Source organism: Apodemus sylvaticus, chromosome 11 (genome assembly GCF_947179515.1).
Source record: "Apodemus sylvaticus chromosome 11, mApoSyl1.1, whole genome shotgun sequence".
Lineage (NCBI taxonomy): Eukaryota > Metazoa > Chordata > Mammalia > Rodentia > Muridae > Apodemus > Apodemus sylvaticus.
In genome coordinates, this window is record NC_067482.1 from 80,984,026 (window position 1) to 81,001,403 (window position 17,378).

The 17,378-nt window shown below is 51.7% G+C and overlaps 1 protein-coding gene across 1 annotated transcript; it reads right to left on the bottom strand.

The window, feature by feature from the left end:
* Window positions 1–518: 518 nt before the first annotated feature.
* On the bottom strand, window positions 519–10,230 carry Gck (glucokinase). Its single transcript, XM_052199713.1, has 9 exons — window positions 9,879–10,230; window positions 9,320–9,474; window positions 8,262–8,381; window positions 5,998–6,093; window positions 5,792–5,891; window positions 3,877–4,060; window positions 2,737–2,892; window positions 1,743–1,976; window positions 519–1,473 (listed from the first exon to the last, which is right to left on the bottom strand). Exons 1-9 carry the CDS (start codon window positions 10,228–10,230, stop codon window positions 1,329–1,331), a joined length of 1,542 nt encoding a protein of 513 aa, XP_052055673.1. The 3' UTR covers window positions 519–1,328.
* Between the last annotated feature and the right edge of the window lie 7,148 nt (window positions 10,231–17,378).

Sequence of the window (17,378 nt, forward strand, 5' to 3'; positions counted from 1 at the left end):
ACAGAAAAGGCATTAGGCCTTCTGCTGGTGATTTCAGCCGTCGGATCCACCGGAGGGGTCTTAGGAACTGTTTGACGACTCCTGACTTGGGCCCTTATTGCTTCCTCCCTGGTTCTGAGACAGAATGCTGCTGAGACCATCCTAGAGCTGAACCAGGCCCTCCCCCACCCTGACCAAGAGTGTCCTGGCCTCTGTCCTTCATGTGTTGCAACGGCAGCTGTGTGTGTGTGTCTGTGTGTGTGTGTGTGCGTGCTCAGCAGGGGGCTATTCAGTGCCCTGAGTGTCCCTGTGTCACCTCATTACTGTTTCTACAGCCTACCTCTCACACGCCCCTGGGTATTGTATCTGGAGGGCACAGCAAACTGAGACACAGCCATGTTAGGGAGTATCTGTGTTTGTCAGTGACGATTCTCTGTATGTGTCACTACCATTCTTATGCATAGAGGACAAAGAACAACGGGCAGGCCATGTTTATGTAGTTTTAAATATTTAATTAAAAACTCCCCCACAGTCCCAGGCTAGTGCAGAGAGGGCGGCAAGGTGTCTGGGAACCCTGATGAGGATGAGGGAGAGAGGGCCCTGGATAGTCTCTCCTGGAGGGATGCTGAGGGCGGCTTGCTTTTTCTTCCTGGGTCACGGACGTGAGTGTTGAAAATGCCGTCCGAGACGGAGGCCTCCCCTTTCAGGTCCTCGTAGAGCAAGGATTCTGGGGCTCTGTCCTCTGCAATCTCCTGGGAGGGTTCATCCCTAAACTGTAAGCAGCTCGGGGGTGGAGGTATATGAAGGAAACAGTCTCTGGCATGTTCTTGGCCTACCAAGTGCCCTCCATGTGGCTGGATCGTAGGTCTCCCATGGCTCCCCAGCCTCCTCAGCCACAGGCAAGAAAACAGCTGACCAGCCACCAGCACAAAGAAAACAGTGACCAGCAGCCCTTACTCCTGGGGGTCCGGGTGTGGTCTGGCCACGCTGCTGAAGCCTGGTGGTGTGCTCCCAGGGAAGTCAGGCCATTGCAAGGTCCAGGAGGCTCTCCCTCGGGAGGCCAGACCCACAGCTGTGGGAGGCCAGAAGCAGGAACGTGCAAGTCCTGAGTGTGCACACCTTTCTCTAGCAAGAAAGGCTTTGGTGCCTCTGATCCTCTTCTTCCTCCCATCCCCCTGCCCCAGGCTGAGAGCCCTAGGGCCGTCCCACTAGTCGACTCGGCTTGCAGGGGCCTCTCCCCATTTTCCAGGGGTAGCAGCATTATAGGTCTCCTGCCCCGGTGGGCTGGGAGCATTTGTGGGGTGTAGAGTCCCGGTGGAACCCAGGTCCCTGTCCTTGTGGTCCGGATTTCACTGGCCCAGCATGCAAGCCTTCTTGCAGGCCACCGCAGAGACCAGTGCGGCTCCCCTGCCGCTGCCCTCCTCCGATTCGATGAAGGTGATTTCGCAGTTGGGTGTCAGCCTGCGCACACTGGCGTGAAACCGCTCCTTGAAGCTGAACAAGAGGAAAATAGTACTGCTATTTCTACTCCCATCCTTTAGAGTCCACCTTTGCCACCCGCCACGGCAGCCCACACCCTACCTCTTCACACCCTCACACCCCCATCTCTTCACCACCCCTCACCCCAGACTGCAGTAATATTCAGTATTCCAGGCCCAGGGAGAGCCAAGCAAGATTGGCTCACAACTGCCTGGAGCTGAAAGCCACGCCCTTGGAGCCTCTCTTCAGGAGAGGTTGGAGCGCAAAGGAAGGTGGAGGCTGACCTCGGGTGCAACTTGTACACGGAGCCGTCCACGCCCACCGTGATGCGCATCACGTCCTCGCTGCGGCTTTCGCGCATGCGATTTATGACCCCCGCGAGTCCTGCTGAGCACATGTGGGCGGCGCGAGTGGACACGCTTTCACAGGCACGGCGCACAATGTCGCAGTCGGTGACAGAGGGTCGAAGCCCCAGAGTGCTCAGGATGTTATGGATCTGCTTCCGGTCCCCGGAGTCGCTGCGGGCAGGATTAGGGAGGAAAGTCACCGAGGGTCCTGGGGGAAGGGGAATGACCCGGCCTGCCCTGCAGTCCTTTGGTCAGCCCTGGATTCTCTCTGTCGTGAGGATGACAATGCCACATTCTTCGATGCGTGGCATGAAATTGAGAGACGCTGGCCCTGGGTAGTGGGGAGTCACTGGGACCGTGGACACTGAGTCAGTGGACACTCAGTGTTAGCATTCCTTCTAGGCTCCGCCCAACAGTTACCTGGCAACAGCGAGGTAGGCCTGGCAGGCTATAAAAGGGGATGTTTGGCCTCTCCTTCCTCTCTCTCAGTTTCTTGTCTCCCCATCCCTTTCTCCCCTCCTCCTCTCCACGGGTTTCTGGCCGGCCTCTTCTCTCTCTGTGACTCTGTCTCTGTCTCTGTCTCTCCTCTCTTCTTAACTCCCCTTCTCGAAATAAATATTCTATACTATACCTGTCGTTGTATGGCTGATACCTCAAGGGGAAGGGACACCTCAGCACGAGCCCGCCGAGGCAGCCCTCCCACATCACCATACTTGCTCTACAAAAAGTGTCCCTGGCTTTTTTTTTTTTTTATAAAACACTACCCTCAGAGGCCCCAGGAGCGTTGGGCCTAGCTTCATGTTCTCCGGTGTCCCTAACCTAACACCCTGCTTCCCTTAGAACCCTGCTCCATCCCCTGAGCCCGTCTCTGTCCCCATCACTTCTCCTGCCTCCCGCCGCACCCGGCCCCTACTCCTGCCCCTCCAGGCACCTCTCCACCTGCGACACAAAACGGGTCTCAAAAGCACCCCGCGTGCGCAGCTGCTCTGAGGCCTCTCCGCGGAACAGAAGATTCTCATCCACCAGCTTGAGCAGCACAAGTCGCACCAGCTCGCCCATGTACTTCCCACCAATGAGCTTCTCGTACCTGGAAACGAGACAGTCAGTCCGGTATGCCCGCTGGCCATCGCCATCGGGAAATCCCCACAGGCCCGATTCTGGTTAGGAGGTGACCACGTGGGGCACTGATTCCTCTCTCCTTCCCACCCCCAAGCCATTATCCGAGGCCTGAGGCCGTTGCCCTCAAACCCTACCCCCACATTTGTAAACACAGACTTCAGAAACCTCAGGCTCTAGGAGCATGCGCGTTTTTAACGAGCATGGCACATGGCAACGTGGTATATTTTGTCTGCTATGAGAGCCTCCATATTTTTGTCTTGAAATCCAGCAGATATTAAATGACCTTACAGAGGCCTGTGAGGGTCTGAGATGAAACTCATTAAGTAGCATGAGAATGGTACCAGGTAGGCGGCTAACTTGTGACAGGCACAATTCATTTTCTTTACTGAGTTACTTTTATTTGGAGCCGGGGTCTCACTATACATCCCTGGCTATTCTGGAACTTCCTGTGAGGCCTGGCTGGCCTGGCACACAAAGAAATCTGTCTGACTCTGCCTCCCAAGTGTTGAGATTAGGGGAGTGTACCTCAACACCCCGCAGTAGCCATGATCCAAGACAGCTGGTTCCCAAGATATGTTCTGCCAGCCCACAGCATTCCTCTAAATGTCAGTACTCACTTTGTGCTTTGTGGACCTGGCATGCATATATACTTTGGGGATTTCTGCCTTAAACCAGACAAACCTTGCTAAGGGTCTTTCAGGGCCATCTGGTGGCAGGCCACCTATAAGACTAGAGGTGGGTCTTTAGACTAACCACCATGACAGCTCCACACCTCACAGGTAGGAGGTAACTGAGCTGAAGAAAAGAGCCAGCTCACAGAGCGATCATCAATTTACTTCTCCCCAGAGCTGCTTGTAAACAAGCTATTATGTGCTGTGACCCAGCAGTGGCGAGCCAGGCCAGAGCAGCCGCCCGGTGGGCTGGGGGCGGGGCGGGGGCGGGGCATCCTTACAGCTGCTGACCGGGGTTCGCGGAGCTTTCATCCACCATCCGGTCATACTCCAGCAGGAATTCGTCCAGCTCGCCGGAGTCCCCGAAGGCGCCCCACTCCGTGTTGACACACATGCGTCCCTCATCGCCTTCTACCAGCTCCACATTCTGCATCTCCTCCATGTAGCAGGCATTGCAGCCGGTGCCTACAGGGATGGGGTATATACAGGCTCTAAGAATCGGGGGTGGATGCCGGCTGTGTAGTGCCAAGTAGCTGGGTCTGCAGAGTGCCCTCCAACGAGAGCGCCATCCCTGCTCCTTACCTGGGAAGTGAGGGGGATGTAGGAAAAACAAGGTGGGCCAATGTGGTTTGGACACCGGAAATGAATGTGAGGTGTCATGGTTTTATCTTTTTAAATTTTTAAAAATGTTCTGTATAAAGTGTTCTGTCTGCACACTACATGTGTGTCTGTCTGACGCCTAGAGAAGTCAGTGGAGGGTATAGATACTCTGGAACTAGAGTTACAGACAGTTATGAACCATCATGTGGATGCTGGGAATCGAACCCAGGTCCTCTGGAAGAGCATCAAGTGCTCCTAACTCGTCGGCCATCTATCTCTCCAGCCCCGAGTTCTCTAGCCTGTTGCAGGCGCATCTTGAAGTCTCTCTCCTGAACCCTTTAGAGGACTCTCAAAGTGAGTAAGGCTTTGGGCACTTGGAGCCATCCAGAAGCTCCTGCAGGCAGGACCTGCCGCAGTTTGTCACGTGCCACCAAAAGATACCCATCACTTCTGGATCACACCACAGGAGGTGCTGTGCCTGGGCAGAGTAGCTGTAGGCAGCTGGTTAAGTTCAGATTTAGGAGCAGGAGGAGTTAGGGAGGAGACAGAGGCAGGCACAGCAAGGACCCCTGAAGAGAAATTTTCACTACAAAGGCAAGATTGAAAGTAAAATTAGGAAATGAAAAGAGATGCACAGGGGTCAGACTAGAGCGTAAAATATATGCACATAGCCGCCTGTGGTGATGCATACCTTTAGTCTTAACACTCTGGAGGCTGAGGCAGAAAGATCTCTGAGTTCAAGGCCTGGTCTACATAGTGAGTTCTAGGACAGCTAGAGCTACATAATGAGACCCTGTCTCAAAACAACAACAGCAACAAACATATGTATATGTGTGTGTATGTGGATATACACACCTGTAATGTTTTATACATGTATGAATATACAATGAATGATGTTTATAAAGCATGTATTATTTAGGGCACAAGTGTAAGTCTGTATGAGAACCTATAAATACAAACATATTTAGGCTCTGAAGCGCCTAAAACACAGGGTTTTCTGGGTAATCAGGGCCCAGGGAGTCCAAACTTAAATCCCCACACTGGTGTGCAGAGCAGATAACTGATCTGGTTGGAATACTGCTTTGGAAGAACTCAGGAACTTCTGAGATAGTGGGGGGCAGGGGCGGGAGGAGGGAGTTGGTACAGAGCTCCCACCCCTGAGAGCTAGCTGTGGCTTATTTTTCTGGAATCTCCTTCCCTCCAGAGTGGGTTTAGGATCCAGCAGTATTCAGAGCTGGGTCTGCTGTCGAGCACAGGGCCAGGCTGGTGCAGGATGACTAGCCCCATGGACGGCACCACTTCTGCTCATTCTCTCCCACCCCGTCAGACTTGTGCAGTGTGGTCAGTTTACTAGATAAAGTGGGTTAATTACATCCAGATAGGCAGGGCAGGTGGCAGGCCATCTAGCGTGCCCGATGCTGTAAACATTAAAGTGCTTGCTTCCTATCAACATCCAGTTCCCACATCACCACACCCCCATGGCCGCCTGGCTCAGGCACCGGGCCTGTTCTGACTGGCACTTGCTGTTAATGCTTTGGCATTGACTGCTATGACCCTGTGCAGCCTGGAAGGGTTGCAAGGGGGAAAAGCCCTTACCCACAATCATGCCGACCTCACACTGGCGGTCTTCATAGTAGCAGGAGATCATTGTGGCCACCGTGTCATTCACCATTGCCACCACATCCATCTCAAAGTCCTGCCAAGAAGTACAGAGACTGTGGACATGGAGCTGAGGAGAGGGCTCTGTGATGAAGGAGGTCGTCCTCAGGACAGCCCCTCAGGGCAGGCAAAGCTATGCTCACCCCTCTCCTCTTGATAGCATCTCGGAGAAGTCCCACGATGTTGTTCCCTTCTGCTCCGGAGGCCTTGAAGCCCTTGGTCCAGTTGAGGAGGATGCCCTGTAGGGATAGGATGGCCTCATGGCTGCTGCACTGGCAGGGAGCTGTGGCCTTAAACCAAGCAGGCCTTAGGGCCATGACTCCCAACCCCTTATTTCACATTTGAGGAAGTAGACTCACACAGCTTTGAGAGGCAGTGGGAATAATTTTACTCTCTCTCTCTCTCTCTCTCTCTCTCTCTCTCTCTCTCTCTCTCTTTCTCAGCAAACAACCCAGGACCTTGAGAATTTGGGGTAAATGCTCTATAACCCCAGTCTAAGAATGTTGAGCGGCAAAGGTCAGGGATACGATTTCAGAGCAGAGGTAGGCCAGGCAGGTCCCTGGGAGAGCAGTGGGGAATAACATTGGGTTCCTCCCTTACACTGAACCCTGATGCACACGAATGAACCAAATGTGGCTTTCTCTGCGAATCTTGGGGCTTTAAAAACTACAGGAGGTGGGGGATTGGCTGCTGCTTTTGTCCCTTCGGGTGTGACCTGGTTTGGTCTCTGACAGGTGTTGTAATGATTTGTTTTGTCAACTTGTCATAATGAAGAATCCCCTGGAAAGGGAGTCTCAGTAAGGGGTTGTTTAGATTAAGTTGGCCTATGGACGCTGCCTTGATTACACTGAGGTGGGAGGACTTTCTCCCACTGGGCGGCTCCATTCCCTAGGCAGATATGTGTAGAAAACAAGCACGAATTCTTTGCTCTTTGTTTCTGATTGTGGGTGTGATGTGACCAACCTTTAAGCTCCTGCCTCTGTGACTTCCCTGCTGTGATGTACCTGGAACAGTGAACTAAATTAAGCCCTTTCTCCCCTAAGTCACTTTTGTCAGAAGAGTACTTATTCACAGTAACTACAAAGGAAACTAAAGCAGAGATCTTATGATATGTGTGCACATGCACACATGTGTTTCTGTGTGTGTTGTGGGATATTTTATCACACTGTGAACCCAAAGATTGTGTTATTTACGGAAGATAAAAAAACCTATATCCAGTTAGGATGTGGGCCACACACACACCTTTAATCCCCTTAAAGGAATACAGACGTACTCCTAGGACAAACCTTTGATTCCAAACAATGAAGGTGATGTTAGTTTGTAAAAGGAAGCACCCATGTTTGAAAGTGGTGGCTAATTGAGTGGCGGATAAAGTGACAAATCAGAGAAAGATTTGAAAGGACTAAGATATGTCTAACACTCAGAGAAGAGAGGGGAAAGGGAAGCCACTTGGGAAAGCACAGAAAGAGAAAAGAGAGAGCCAACTGGCAATTTCACTGGAGAGTTTTACAGAGACAGGTTGAAGAGAGAGCAAGGCAGACACAGGGAAAGACAGAACGAGCCAGAGAATGAGAAGGAGCCAGAAGATTAGAACAGGTTGCAAGATGTAGTTAGAGGCCACGCAGGGTAAGTTAAGAGAGGAGGAGAGAGAAGCCAGATTGAATCAGTCAGCTTGGAGAGACGTTTGACTCCGAACAGCTGAGTTGAGCCAGCCAGAGCTCAGAAAGAACTAGAAAGGGTGAGCTTATTCAGCACCAAGTCTCAGAGGCTGAAAAACATTCTAGGCCTAGATTAGATCGTATGGAAACCTGAAGCTTCCAGGACTAGGCCTAGGATTCAGACAACAGTTACATAAGGAGAAGAAAAATTACATTTGTGTGTGTGTGTGTGTCTATGTGTGTCTGTGTGTCTGTGTGTTTGTGTATGTGTCCGTGTGTCTCTCTCTGTGTGTCTGTCTGTGTGTCTGTGTGTCTGTGTGTGTCTATGTGATGTAATGCATGGGGTTGTGGTTGCTGATGGGTAGATTATCAGAGCTCTCCTACTTGTGATTCAGCCAGAAGCAGCTCGGTATCTTTCTGCTCTGTGGTGAGCTGGGGCCTCCTTCTTAGGGCCTGGGACCACCTCCCACTACAAGCAACCTGCTTAACCTGTTTCTTTATCTGTAGTGGGGTGACCATAGCATATCTCCTGAGAGGCTTTGCCACACAGTAAGAATCAGCTGATTTGTGTCTGTTTGCCAAAGCTTTACAGAGAGGAAGTGACGGGGCCACAGTTGCCTTCCCCTCTGGGCTCCAGTTCTTTGCAGCATGGCTCTGGGAGCTGCAGCTGAAGGCAGGCTGAGCAGTCCTCCCGAGTGTGCTCCCAGCCGATCATCCCCGTCTCCTCCCCTCTCCTCCACCCGGCTCACCTTGTCTATGTCTTCATGCCTTACAGGGAAGGAGAAGGTGAAGCCCAGGGGCAGTTTCTTGTGCTTCATCTGATGCTTGTCCAGGAAGTCCGAGATGCACTCAGAGATGTAGTCAAAGAGCTAGGGTTGTACCAGCATGGCGTTAGGTCGGGCTGGGACCGTACCAAAGTGCCTCTTGGAGATGTTATGACATTTGACCCCAGAGCCTACAACTGCATGGACCTGTCTGGAGTTTGCTTCTCAACAGGACTCAGGCCCTGCACTTCCCTGGCTGGAGAACCCTGCAGACTGTGGTCCCCAGAGCAAAGAGACACAGCACAGGATTGGCTGGCGTCAAGCCTGGATGACTGTCCCGTGAAGCTCCGGGTGGAAGTCCATTCTTGGCCACGACTATGATTTCTGTCTCTTTTGCTGTTTCCCAGGTATCCTGGCCACCTGACCCTTGCTGATGGTTGGCCCTCATCCCTTCCGGTGGAACCGCTCACATGACTGGGCATTGCTGCATGCTTTGAGGGAGCTGCTAGGAGAAGCCCTGTTCGAGGCGCGCTAAGGGAAGGCTGAGTGGCCTCCTGCCTGGCCGCCCCTCTGGGAATGGGTTTCGTTTTGTCCCTGAGGATGTCTGGGGTCAGGAGGTCTATCTTAACTCTGGGCTCCTTCTATATCTGGGTCTCCACATGCCTAGGACCCTTGCTCTTAGGCAGTGTGGCTTCTGCCATGTCGCTTGGCATATCCAGCTGTTGGGTAGTGGTGGCCGGTGAGGAAGGCCAGGCAAGCATGGCTTCTGGCTGTTCAGTCCTAAGCTTTATTTTTCCTCTAGGAAATTGGACAGAAGCTGGGTTTTTCTCCCACTCCCAACTTTTCTCAGCCCCTTCTTGTTCTGGGCAGACTGGGATTGGGGCTGGGGATACTTGAAGCCTCTGGGCCACCTTCTTGGGTCTCTGAAGCTGGTGGCCCTCCATCATGCCTGCTCTTGGAACCCTCCCATCAGGACTGATTCTCCTGAGATCCTGGGTGACCTTGACCCCTAGCCCTCCCTGGCCAGCCCTCGGGCTGCTCACCATCTCGGCAGTGCCTGTCATGGCGTCCTCGGGGATGGAGTACATCTGGTGTTTCGTCTTCACGCTCCACTGTCCTGCCTCTCCCTCCCCCACCTTCACCAGCATCACCCTGAAGTTGGTTCCTCCCAGGTCTAAGGAGAGAAAGTCTCCAACTTCTGTAGGCAAAGGGAGAGATGTTCAGTCTCATGGGTGGACTAGGTATGGGGAGCCCAGACAATGTGGGTGAGGGGATGTGCTGGCCTAGACACTGGGGTGGGGTCCTGTTAGAGCAACCCGTGGAAGGGTCAAAGGTACGTCAGTGGGGAAACCCCTGCCTTAGGTAGAGGCAGCCAGGACCTAGGGAGCTACATGAGACCTAGAGTCTGGAAAAGGAGGAGATTCCCCAAGTGAGCTTAGAGAAAAAAAAAAAAAAAGCCAATTCTCCTAAGAATTGATAGCTCTAGGCTGGGCCTGAGAACCCCAGGGCTTCAAGCAGCTGGACAAACACCCGTCCAGTGATTTGGGGATGTTGTCATTTGCCTAGAGGGTCCTGTCTAGGGACAGACGAGCCCTGCGGTACCTGAGCCTTCTGGGGTGGAACGCACGTAGGTGGGCAGCATCTTTACACTGGCCTCCTCATGGGTCTCCAGCCTCAGGCCGCGGTCCATCTCCTTCTGCATCCGGCTCATCACCTTCTTCAGGTCCTCCTCCTGCAGCTGGAACTCTGCCAGGATCTGCTCTACCTGTTCGGGGAGGGAGGGGATGGGAGCAGCTGTGGCTGCCACTAGAAGCCACCACACTCTAAGGGTCGTCTCCTTTAGTCCCCAGCTGTAAGATGGTCCACATCTCAGCCTGTCCAGAGAAGGGGGTAGAATTTTCTGGCACTGAGGGAGTGAGAAGGGACCTTCTGCAGAGCCCAGCCCCACTCTCATAAACAGAATTGCATCTGGCCTGTGGATCTGCCAACATTTAAAAATCTATTTAAAATTGAGATCCTTCTATGGAAGTTTCTAACAAACTAGGTCTGCATGCTCATGAGGCTTTAGGGAAGTGGAGAGACTGCCCCCCAGTGGTAGAACCTGGCCACAAAATCCTCATTCTGAGCCTTGGCCAAACCAGCCATGCCTCCATACTTCTCCTATGGGCCCAGACCACTGTGGCTAGAAGGACTCCTGGCATACCCCCACGTGTCTTCCCCAATCCCAGAGATGCAGGTTGGAGGGTGGGTGCTGGCTGAGGCTTAGGCTGCAGTAGCTAACGGGCTCTGTTCTTGCTGTGGAGAGTGCTTTCCAAAGGTGAGTCTCATCCTTGGAGACCGAAGCCCCTCCCCTCCGTGTGCACTGGGCATGAAGATGCCCGTACTCCTAGCACCAGCTCAGTGTGCAACCCTGGGGAGGTCTGGTGAGGAGAGGCCTCACAGCCCTCAGGCTGTGGGTTTAGGAGGGGGAACGGGCATCATGTCATGATGAAGTCTACTTAACGGTCCCTGTGGATTGTGCACAGGAGGAAGGATTGTGGGTCAGGCCCAACGTGAGCATCCCTGGGACCCCTTCCCCATATTCCTGAATTATTCCAAGACACTCCCAGGATGCTGAACACACACAACCCACCCCCACAAAGCCACTGTGTGCAGAGCCCACAGAGCTAAGAGTGCCTTGCTGGGTTGTAAGCAGATGCCTGACTCGGAGCCTACACAGCCCATTGGGCTCCTTCCTGCATGGTTTCAGGACCTGACTTTGGCAGGTGTCCAGTTAGCCACTCTTGTGTGTCTCTAGAAGTACCTCGTGCTGCAGGGAGACCTGTGAGCTCACTACATTCTCTCGTGGAGTTTGTCTGAAAAGTCACAGGACACATAACCAAGGCTCATGGTCACAAGCAAACACAGGGCTTTTCCTGTGGGAGGCCTCTCCTCCCCTGAATTCCCTGAAGAGCAACGGCAGGTTTCCTGAGCGGATACCAGCTCTGGGCAGTTTGCTGTGTGGTGCGTAGGGTGTTAGAGAGGAGCTGAGAGCGTTTGCTGTCTGCCTGTCCAGGATGCATCTGTCATGGTACCACGCAAGGCCGGTGCTCACGGAGAGTCATGGAAGAGAATTACAAGACAGTAGAGCTGGGTTGGGTGGTGAGGTGAGGAAGCAGGGGTCAGGGTGGGCTGAGAGGGTGCAGCTCTTCACTTTACTAGGAAGTGGAGAAGTTGCATAGAGGGGAGAAGGAAGTGGCCCCGACATCCATGAGAAGGCTAGCGATGCCTGGCTACAGAGTACGGACTTCTTGGGACAGGGTGGAACTGGGTGGTGTTAGGCTGTCTCCAGAATCTGGTGACACCTTGAGGTTTGGGGGGGGGGGGTGTTAGCAGGAAACACAGGAGGATCACGTAGACTAGGGTGAGCAGGGATTAGGCATCCTGGGAAACTGATCTAAGCATGCAACCCATCTGCCTGCACATATCTGTCCCAAGTATGTATGTCTGGCCGTGTGAGGACAGAGTTCAGGGAAACTGGGAGAACACACTCAAAAGCCCTTAGCGTGAAGATGTTCTTAAGGCTACAAGTCTGGATTAGGTCACAGGTCGAATAGCAAAGTGGGAGGGTGGAGCTGGCAGGGCCAGAGCCCCTGAGCAGGCTCTGATAGCCCCCCCCCTTTTTTTTTTGGTTTTTCGAGACAGGGTTTCTTTGTGTAGCCCTGGCTGTCCTGGAACTCACTCTGTAGACCACGCTGGACTTGAACTCAGAAATCTGCTTGCCTCTGCCTCCAAAGCGCTGGAATTACAGGTGTGTGCCACCACGCCTGACTAAAGACTTATTTATTTTATGTATATGATCATACTGTCCTTGACACACCAGAAGAGGGCATAGGATCCTACTACAGATGGTCATGAGCCACCATGTGGTTGCTGGGAACTAAACTCATAACCTTCAGAAGAGCAGTCAGTGCTCTTAACCACTGAGCCATCTCTTCAGCAGACAGCCCACCTTATAATGCAGGAAAAAAGACGACACTATCAAGTGCTATGTTTACCATCTTAGTACTGGGAGAGGTGGCCCCAGGGAACTGTGGTCCTCAGAGGATCTGGACGAGGGTCAGAGAAGCCTGAGGACAAAAGGTCTCGAAGCTCCAGAGGTAGTGTCAGTGCCCCCATGCCCAGCTCCAGCCTGGCCCCTCTTCCCAGGCCCTGTGATGACTGTATACACAGGAGTGAGTGGCCCTACATGATGGCGATATACACAGGAGTGAGTGGCCCCAGGTCAGCCATCCATGTACTCCCGGGGAAGAGAGCCCCACATTCTTCCAAGCACAGTCATGAGGTGCCCCTTCGAGACGAGCAGCACTCAGAAACCATCCCCAGGCTAGGCATTGTCGTTCCAAAAACAAGCCCCCTTGGGCTCCTCAAGAGCTGGACAATTGTGGCACCCATGAGAAGGGATGTAGGGAAGAAGGGACATATCCAGGTCTCCTACAGGATCGCACGCGTACTGATCCCTCTCCCCAACCTGCGTGTGCTGCCCTCAGGTGCCCCCCTCCTCAATTCAAGGCCTTTGGTCTGTGAGTGGCCCTTACCAGAGTCAACGACTGGGCTCCACTCCTTGTAGTATCCACAGCCATCTCTCTGAGGATAGGCAGGGGTCGGCGTGGAGGTAGAGATGTTTCTGACTCCTGAGGCCACCGGTTGCAGGTGAGGACTGTCTGGCTGAGTGTTGCAAGGGCCAGGCATCCAAGGACCTCTGCACTAATGGGTCTGAGAGGTGGCTCCTAAAATACCCTGCTACTGTCACAGGGTCAGGGCCAGGGCCAGGACAAAGAACCACGTGGGGTCAGGTTTGACAAAGGCCACAGGGACAGGGCTAGGAGACAGGCTGCCGTGCTCTCTAAACACTGGTTGGAGTGGCTGTGGAGAGGCTGATGAGGTGGCGGGAGCCAGCCCACTCACACCCCACTTTCCAGACTTGTTAAAGAAGATGAGAATCGGATGCCTTGAAACAGGTAGGCACGAGGAGCTGTGTGTGTCAGAGAGGCTTCAGACGTGTGAATAGTGGGGATCCTCACCGGATTTCATCTGTGGATGGGTTGACTATGCACGCCACACAGACTGAGGCTCCACCATGGAATTGGTAGGAAGGAGAAGCTGGAGGAAGGCAGGAAGCCAAGTGTTTGTGGAAAGGACAGTTTGGCCACGCTTGGGGTGGGGCGGATGGGAAGGACACCTGAGCATGTACAAGCAGTAGAACCAGGTCTTCTGACTTCCCTGACACCACCACCACCACAAAAGTAAACCAACACACATTTTTATCAGATTCTTTTTTACTGTTGTGGAATCTCCTTAAATTGCCTTGACGCCAAACATCAAGAAACAGGATGGATGAGGCCACTAGATTTTGTGGCAGCAATGCTCAGGACATTCTGGGCTCTTCTGCAAGGTCCTTTCTTTGGGATTGGCCAGGAGTGACCCCAACATACTCTGCACTTGTTGGCATCTCCAAGCCCTGCTAAAATTAGCTGCCATTGGCAAGTAGGCCAGGGTACATAGGGTGCCTGTCAGAATGCCAGGTCCTCCCAAGATTGGCCAGTATGGCCACCCCTTGACACGATTGATCACTTTCCCAAAATAGAGCAAAGCTGGCCTCACCAGACCTCATATGACAAGTCCCTGACTACCCAACCCCTGGCTCTGAGCCCCTTTTGCTTTGGGGGTTGAGCTCATGCCCGAATTTGGGGTGTCTGGTCTTGGACCTTGGTGCCTGGGGGTCTTGCTCCAGTCTCCTGGGGCAAGCCACAGTCCAGAGGAGGAGGCAAATCCTCAAGTTCTAGTCTCGGAGAGGTGAGAGGAGGGGTGTGAACCAATGCAAAGCCAGAGATAGATTTTTGTCTCAGCTAGACTGATTGCCATGAGCTACAAGCATCCTCCAAGGAGTGACCTCTTTCCATTCACTGCACCTTTGAGGGAAGAATGGGACCTAGTTGGCTAAGAACGCAGGACAAGATTCAAGCAACTCACACCCACCCTCCTGTGAAGCCACCCTGTCCTAGAATACCATTCTGCAGTAAGGACATACAACACGATGTTCCTCCTACACTCAAGAGTCACGACTGGATAGTGCCCTGGAGAGAGGGATCAGGACAGAAGGTGCCTTAGGGATGGGATCTCATGATGGACATACAGAACACGGGAAGCTGCATGAACATTGTGTCTGCTTAGGGGGTGGAGAAAAAACAGAGCTTTGCAGTCACGACTTAGGGCATTTTCCCATCTTTATCTTTTTTTTGATGAAGGGAAGTTAGCAGACAGAATGAATCATTTTCTATCATAGTTGGTAATCTTACACCTCCTTTATTCTCCTCTCATGTGTATGCAAGCGTGTGTGTGTGTGTGTGTGTGTGTGTGTGTGTGTACATGTATGCTTATGTGCAGGTGCATGTTTGTGTGTATACATGCATATGTGTATACATGTGTGTGCATGTACATGTGTGTGTACATGTGTGTGTACCTGCATGTGTGGTGTTTGTGTGCAGATGCATGCCTGTGTATGCAGATACATGCATGTGTATGTGCAGATACATGCATGCATGCGTGTGTGTGTGTGTGTGTGTGTGTGTGTGTGTGTGTGGTGCTCGTGTGCAGGTGCATGCACCTATGCACTGCCATGCAAAAGAAGCCAAAGGAGAGAAGATGTGTGTCTTTGTCTTTTGACATCTTTGTTTGAAACAGGGTCTCTCACTGAACATGGAAGTTCATGGTTTCAGCGAAGCGGGCTGTCCAGTGAGCTCCAGGGATCTGCCTGTCTCTGTCCTCCAGCTTCTGGTGTTTAGTAACATAAAGCCATGCTCGGCTTTCCCGTGCTTGCTGGGCATTCAAACTCAGATTCTCTCACTTGTGCATCTTGTGATCCTACCCAATGAGCGTTCCCTTTCCCACCCCTGTTCCCGTGCCTTGTTCAAGAAGCCAGTTCATATGCAGGGCTGGATTTTCTTTTCATTTACCTCAAGGGAACAGCAGCATAAGTATAGTAACTGATAACCAAACATATTCATTCTAGTAGCAAAACAAAAACAAAAACAAAAAACCAAACCAAAAACCAAACGCAAAACAAAACAAAACAAAATCCCCTGCAGCATTGCACAGTACTTCCATGAAGTCATAGCAAAGGTAAAGCAAAAACTGACAAGATGGCTCAGCAGGTCGAGCACTTGCCATGGAAGTCTGATGACTTGGGTTTGATCTCTGGGACCACGTGAGCTGAAGGAGGGGAGCCGGGAAGATGGCTCAGCAGTTAAGAGCACTGGGTGCTCTTCCAGAGGACCCAGGGTTAGCTCCTCACATCCACGTGGTAACAGCTATAACTCCAGTCGCCTCTTCCGGCCTCTCTGGGTACCAGGCACACACACAGTGCATAGACATACATGTAGGCAAAGCATCCGTAAACATAAAATAAATGAAAAGGAAAGATGGCGAGAACTGCAGGCTTGTGTGTGTGCACTCATGCGTGTTTTCCACAGAGCTATGTCTGAGCTCAACAAGTGCGCCATAAACACACAGAATAATAATAATACTAATACTAAGTTAAAAATTTAAAACAAAAATATTTTTGAAAAAAGTAAGGTTGGTCTGTTGTTTTTTAATGGATATGGGTGTCGGAATGGTACCCAGAAGAGCAGCCTCCAAATGGTCTGACTGCCAAGCCCTCTCTCCAGCCCTCAGGCTGATCTCTAAGTTAGCATATGAACTGTCCCTCACAGCTGGGGTGCTATCTATTTTGAAATGTTGTGGAACTTCTAGAAGATGGAGCCTTACTAGAGGAAGGAAGTCACTGAGAGGCAGGTCTTATGATTTTATAGCCAGATCCTGTTAGGAACTTGTCCTAAGTACTGCCATTTTGTTTTCAGACTCCATTTAATCATAGGGGGAAACTAAGCTCAAGGTTCCAGGTGCTAGGGGAGCTTGGTGCTGGTGCTAGAGGACTTCCCGACAGTTGAACAGCTTCTCTTGTTAGGACAGAGTTGTTTGAGTTCAGCCATCTCAAGGATAACCTCCATCGTGCTGGCAGAGTTAAACTAAGTTCATGTCGTCAGGCTCAGGGATCAACTCCTATCCTGGTTGATGGGAAAATGTAACAATACTTGGTTGGCACAGGTGTTTGTGACCTGCAGGCTTCAATAGTCCGGCTAATTGTTGCAGGTTAGCTCCTGAGCTGTCCATCTGCATTGACTGGTGCTTGAGTTAGGATGGATTTAAGCAGACCTCATAACAACCGCACTTCCTGCCTCCTCTCTGCTTCCTGGCAGTGGACTCAGTGTGAAACCAGCTGCCTCATGGTCTGTAGCTATTCCTTCCCTGCCATGATGGACTGTGTCTCCTAAAACTGGAAGCCAAAATCAGGCTCCCCTTAAGTTGTTCCTTAGCAGACATTGTCACAGCAGAAGGTAACCAATATAGCATGCAAAGATGTCAGTGATGGTCTGTTTACAGGGATCACAGCCATCTTCCCTCAGTTCTGTTAGACACTGGCCTGGTAATCGCTTCAGCTCTATCCCCTGTGTGCAGAGGTCTATCTTGGGTAACAGATAGGATCTTGCAGCTATGCCACAAGCCACTGTAGCTCCTGTCTTCCCCTCAGTCTGTTCCCTCTGAGGGAGGCCGAGTGCCATCGGGTGAGAATGTGACATGGGAAGAAGGGGTCCCTATAACATCAGGAGGAAAAAGTAAAGACACTGGTAATCTGCTCCGTTGGCAGCAGATCTACCCAGCCATAGTCAAGCCCCTGCTGTGCCCAGCCACTCCCTCGAAGGAATCTCAGGAGAGACCTTAAGGCAGACCACCTGCTGGACTCACAGAAACTATGCAGGGCAGTAGAGTCCACTTGTCTTAAACCTCCTAGTCTTAAAAGTAATTTTTAAAAACAGAAGTGGGTTTTTTAACACATTGCTAACATAAAGCAAATGGTTCTTTCTTTTTGATATTGTTTGTTAATGATGTGTTTTTGCCATGGATATGTGTAGGAGATGTTGATGATGTTCATGTTGAAGGAAATATAATGTATATTACACCATAATGGTGTAAATATATATGTGTATGTATGTATATATGTAT

What these genes read in the sequence shown, in the direction of transcription:
- Gck (XM_052199713.1), bottom strand. Translation starts at nt 10,230, where the DNA reads ATGAGAGTGGGGCTGGGCTCTGCAGAAGGTCCCTTCTCACTCCCTCAG. An exon ending in TGACAGGCACTGCCGAGATG is followed by an intron (nt 8,382 to 9,319) that starts GTGAGCAGCCCG and finishes GTACAACCCTAG; the next exon opens with CTCTTTGACTACATCTCTGA. An exon ending in TGAGGTCGGCATGATTGTGG is followed by an intron (nt 4,061 to 5,791) that starts GTAAGGGCTTTT and finishes CCATCCCTGTAG; the next exon opens with GCACCGGCTGCAATGCCTGC.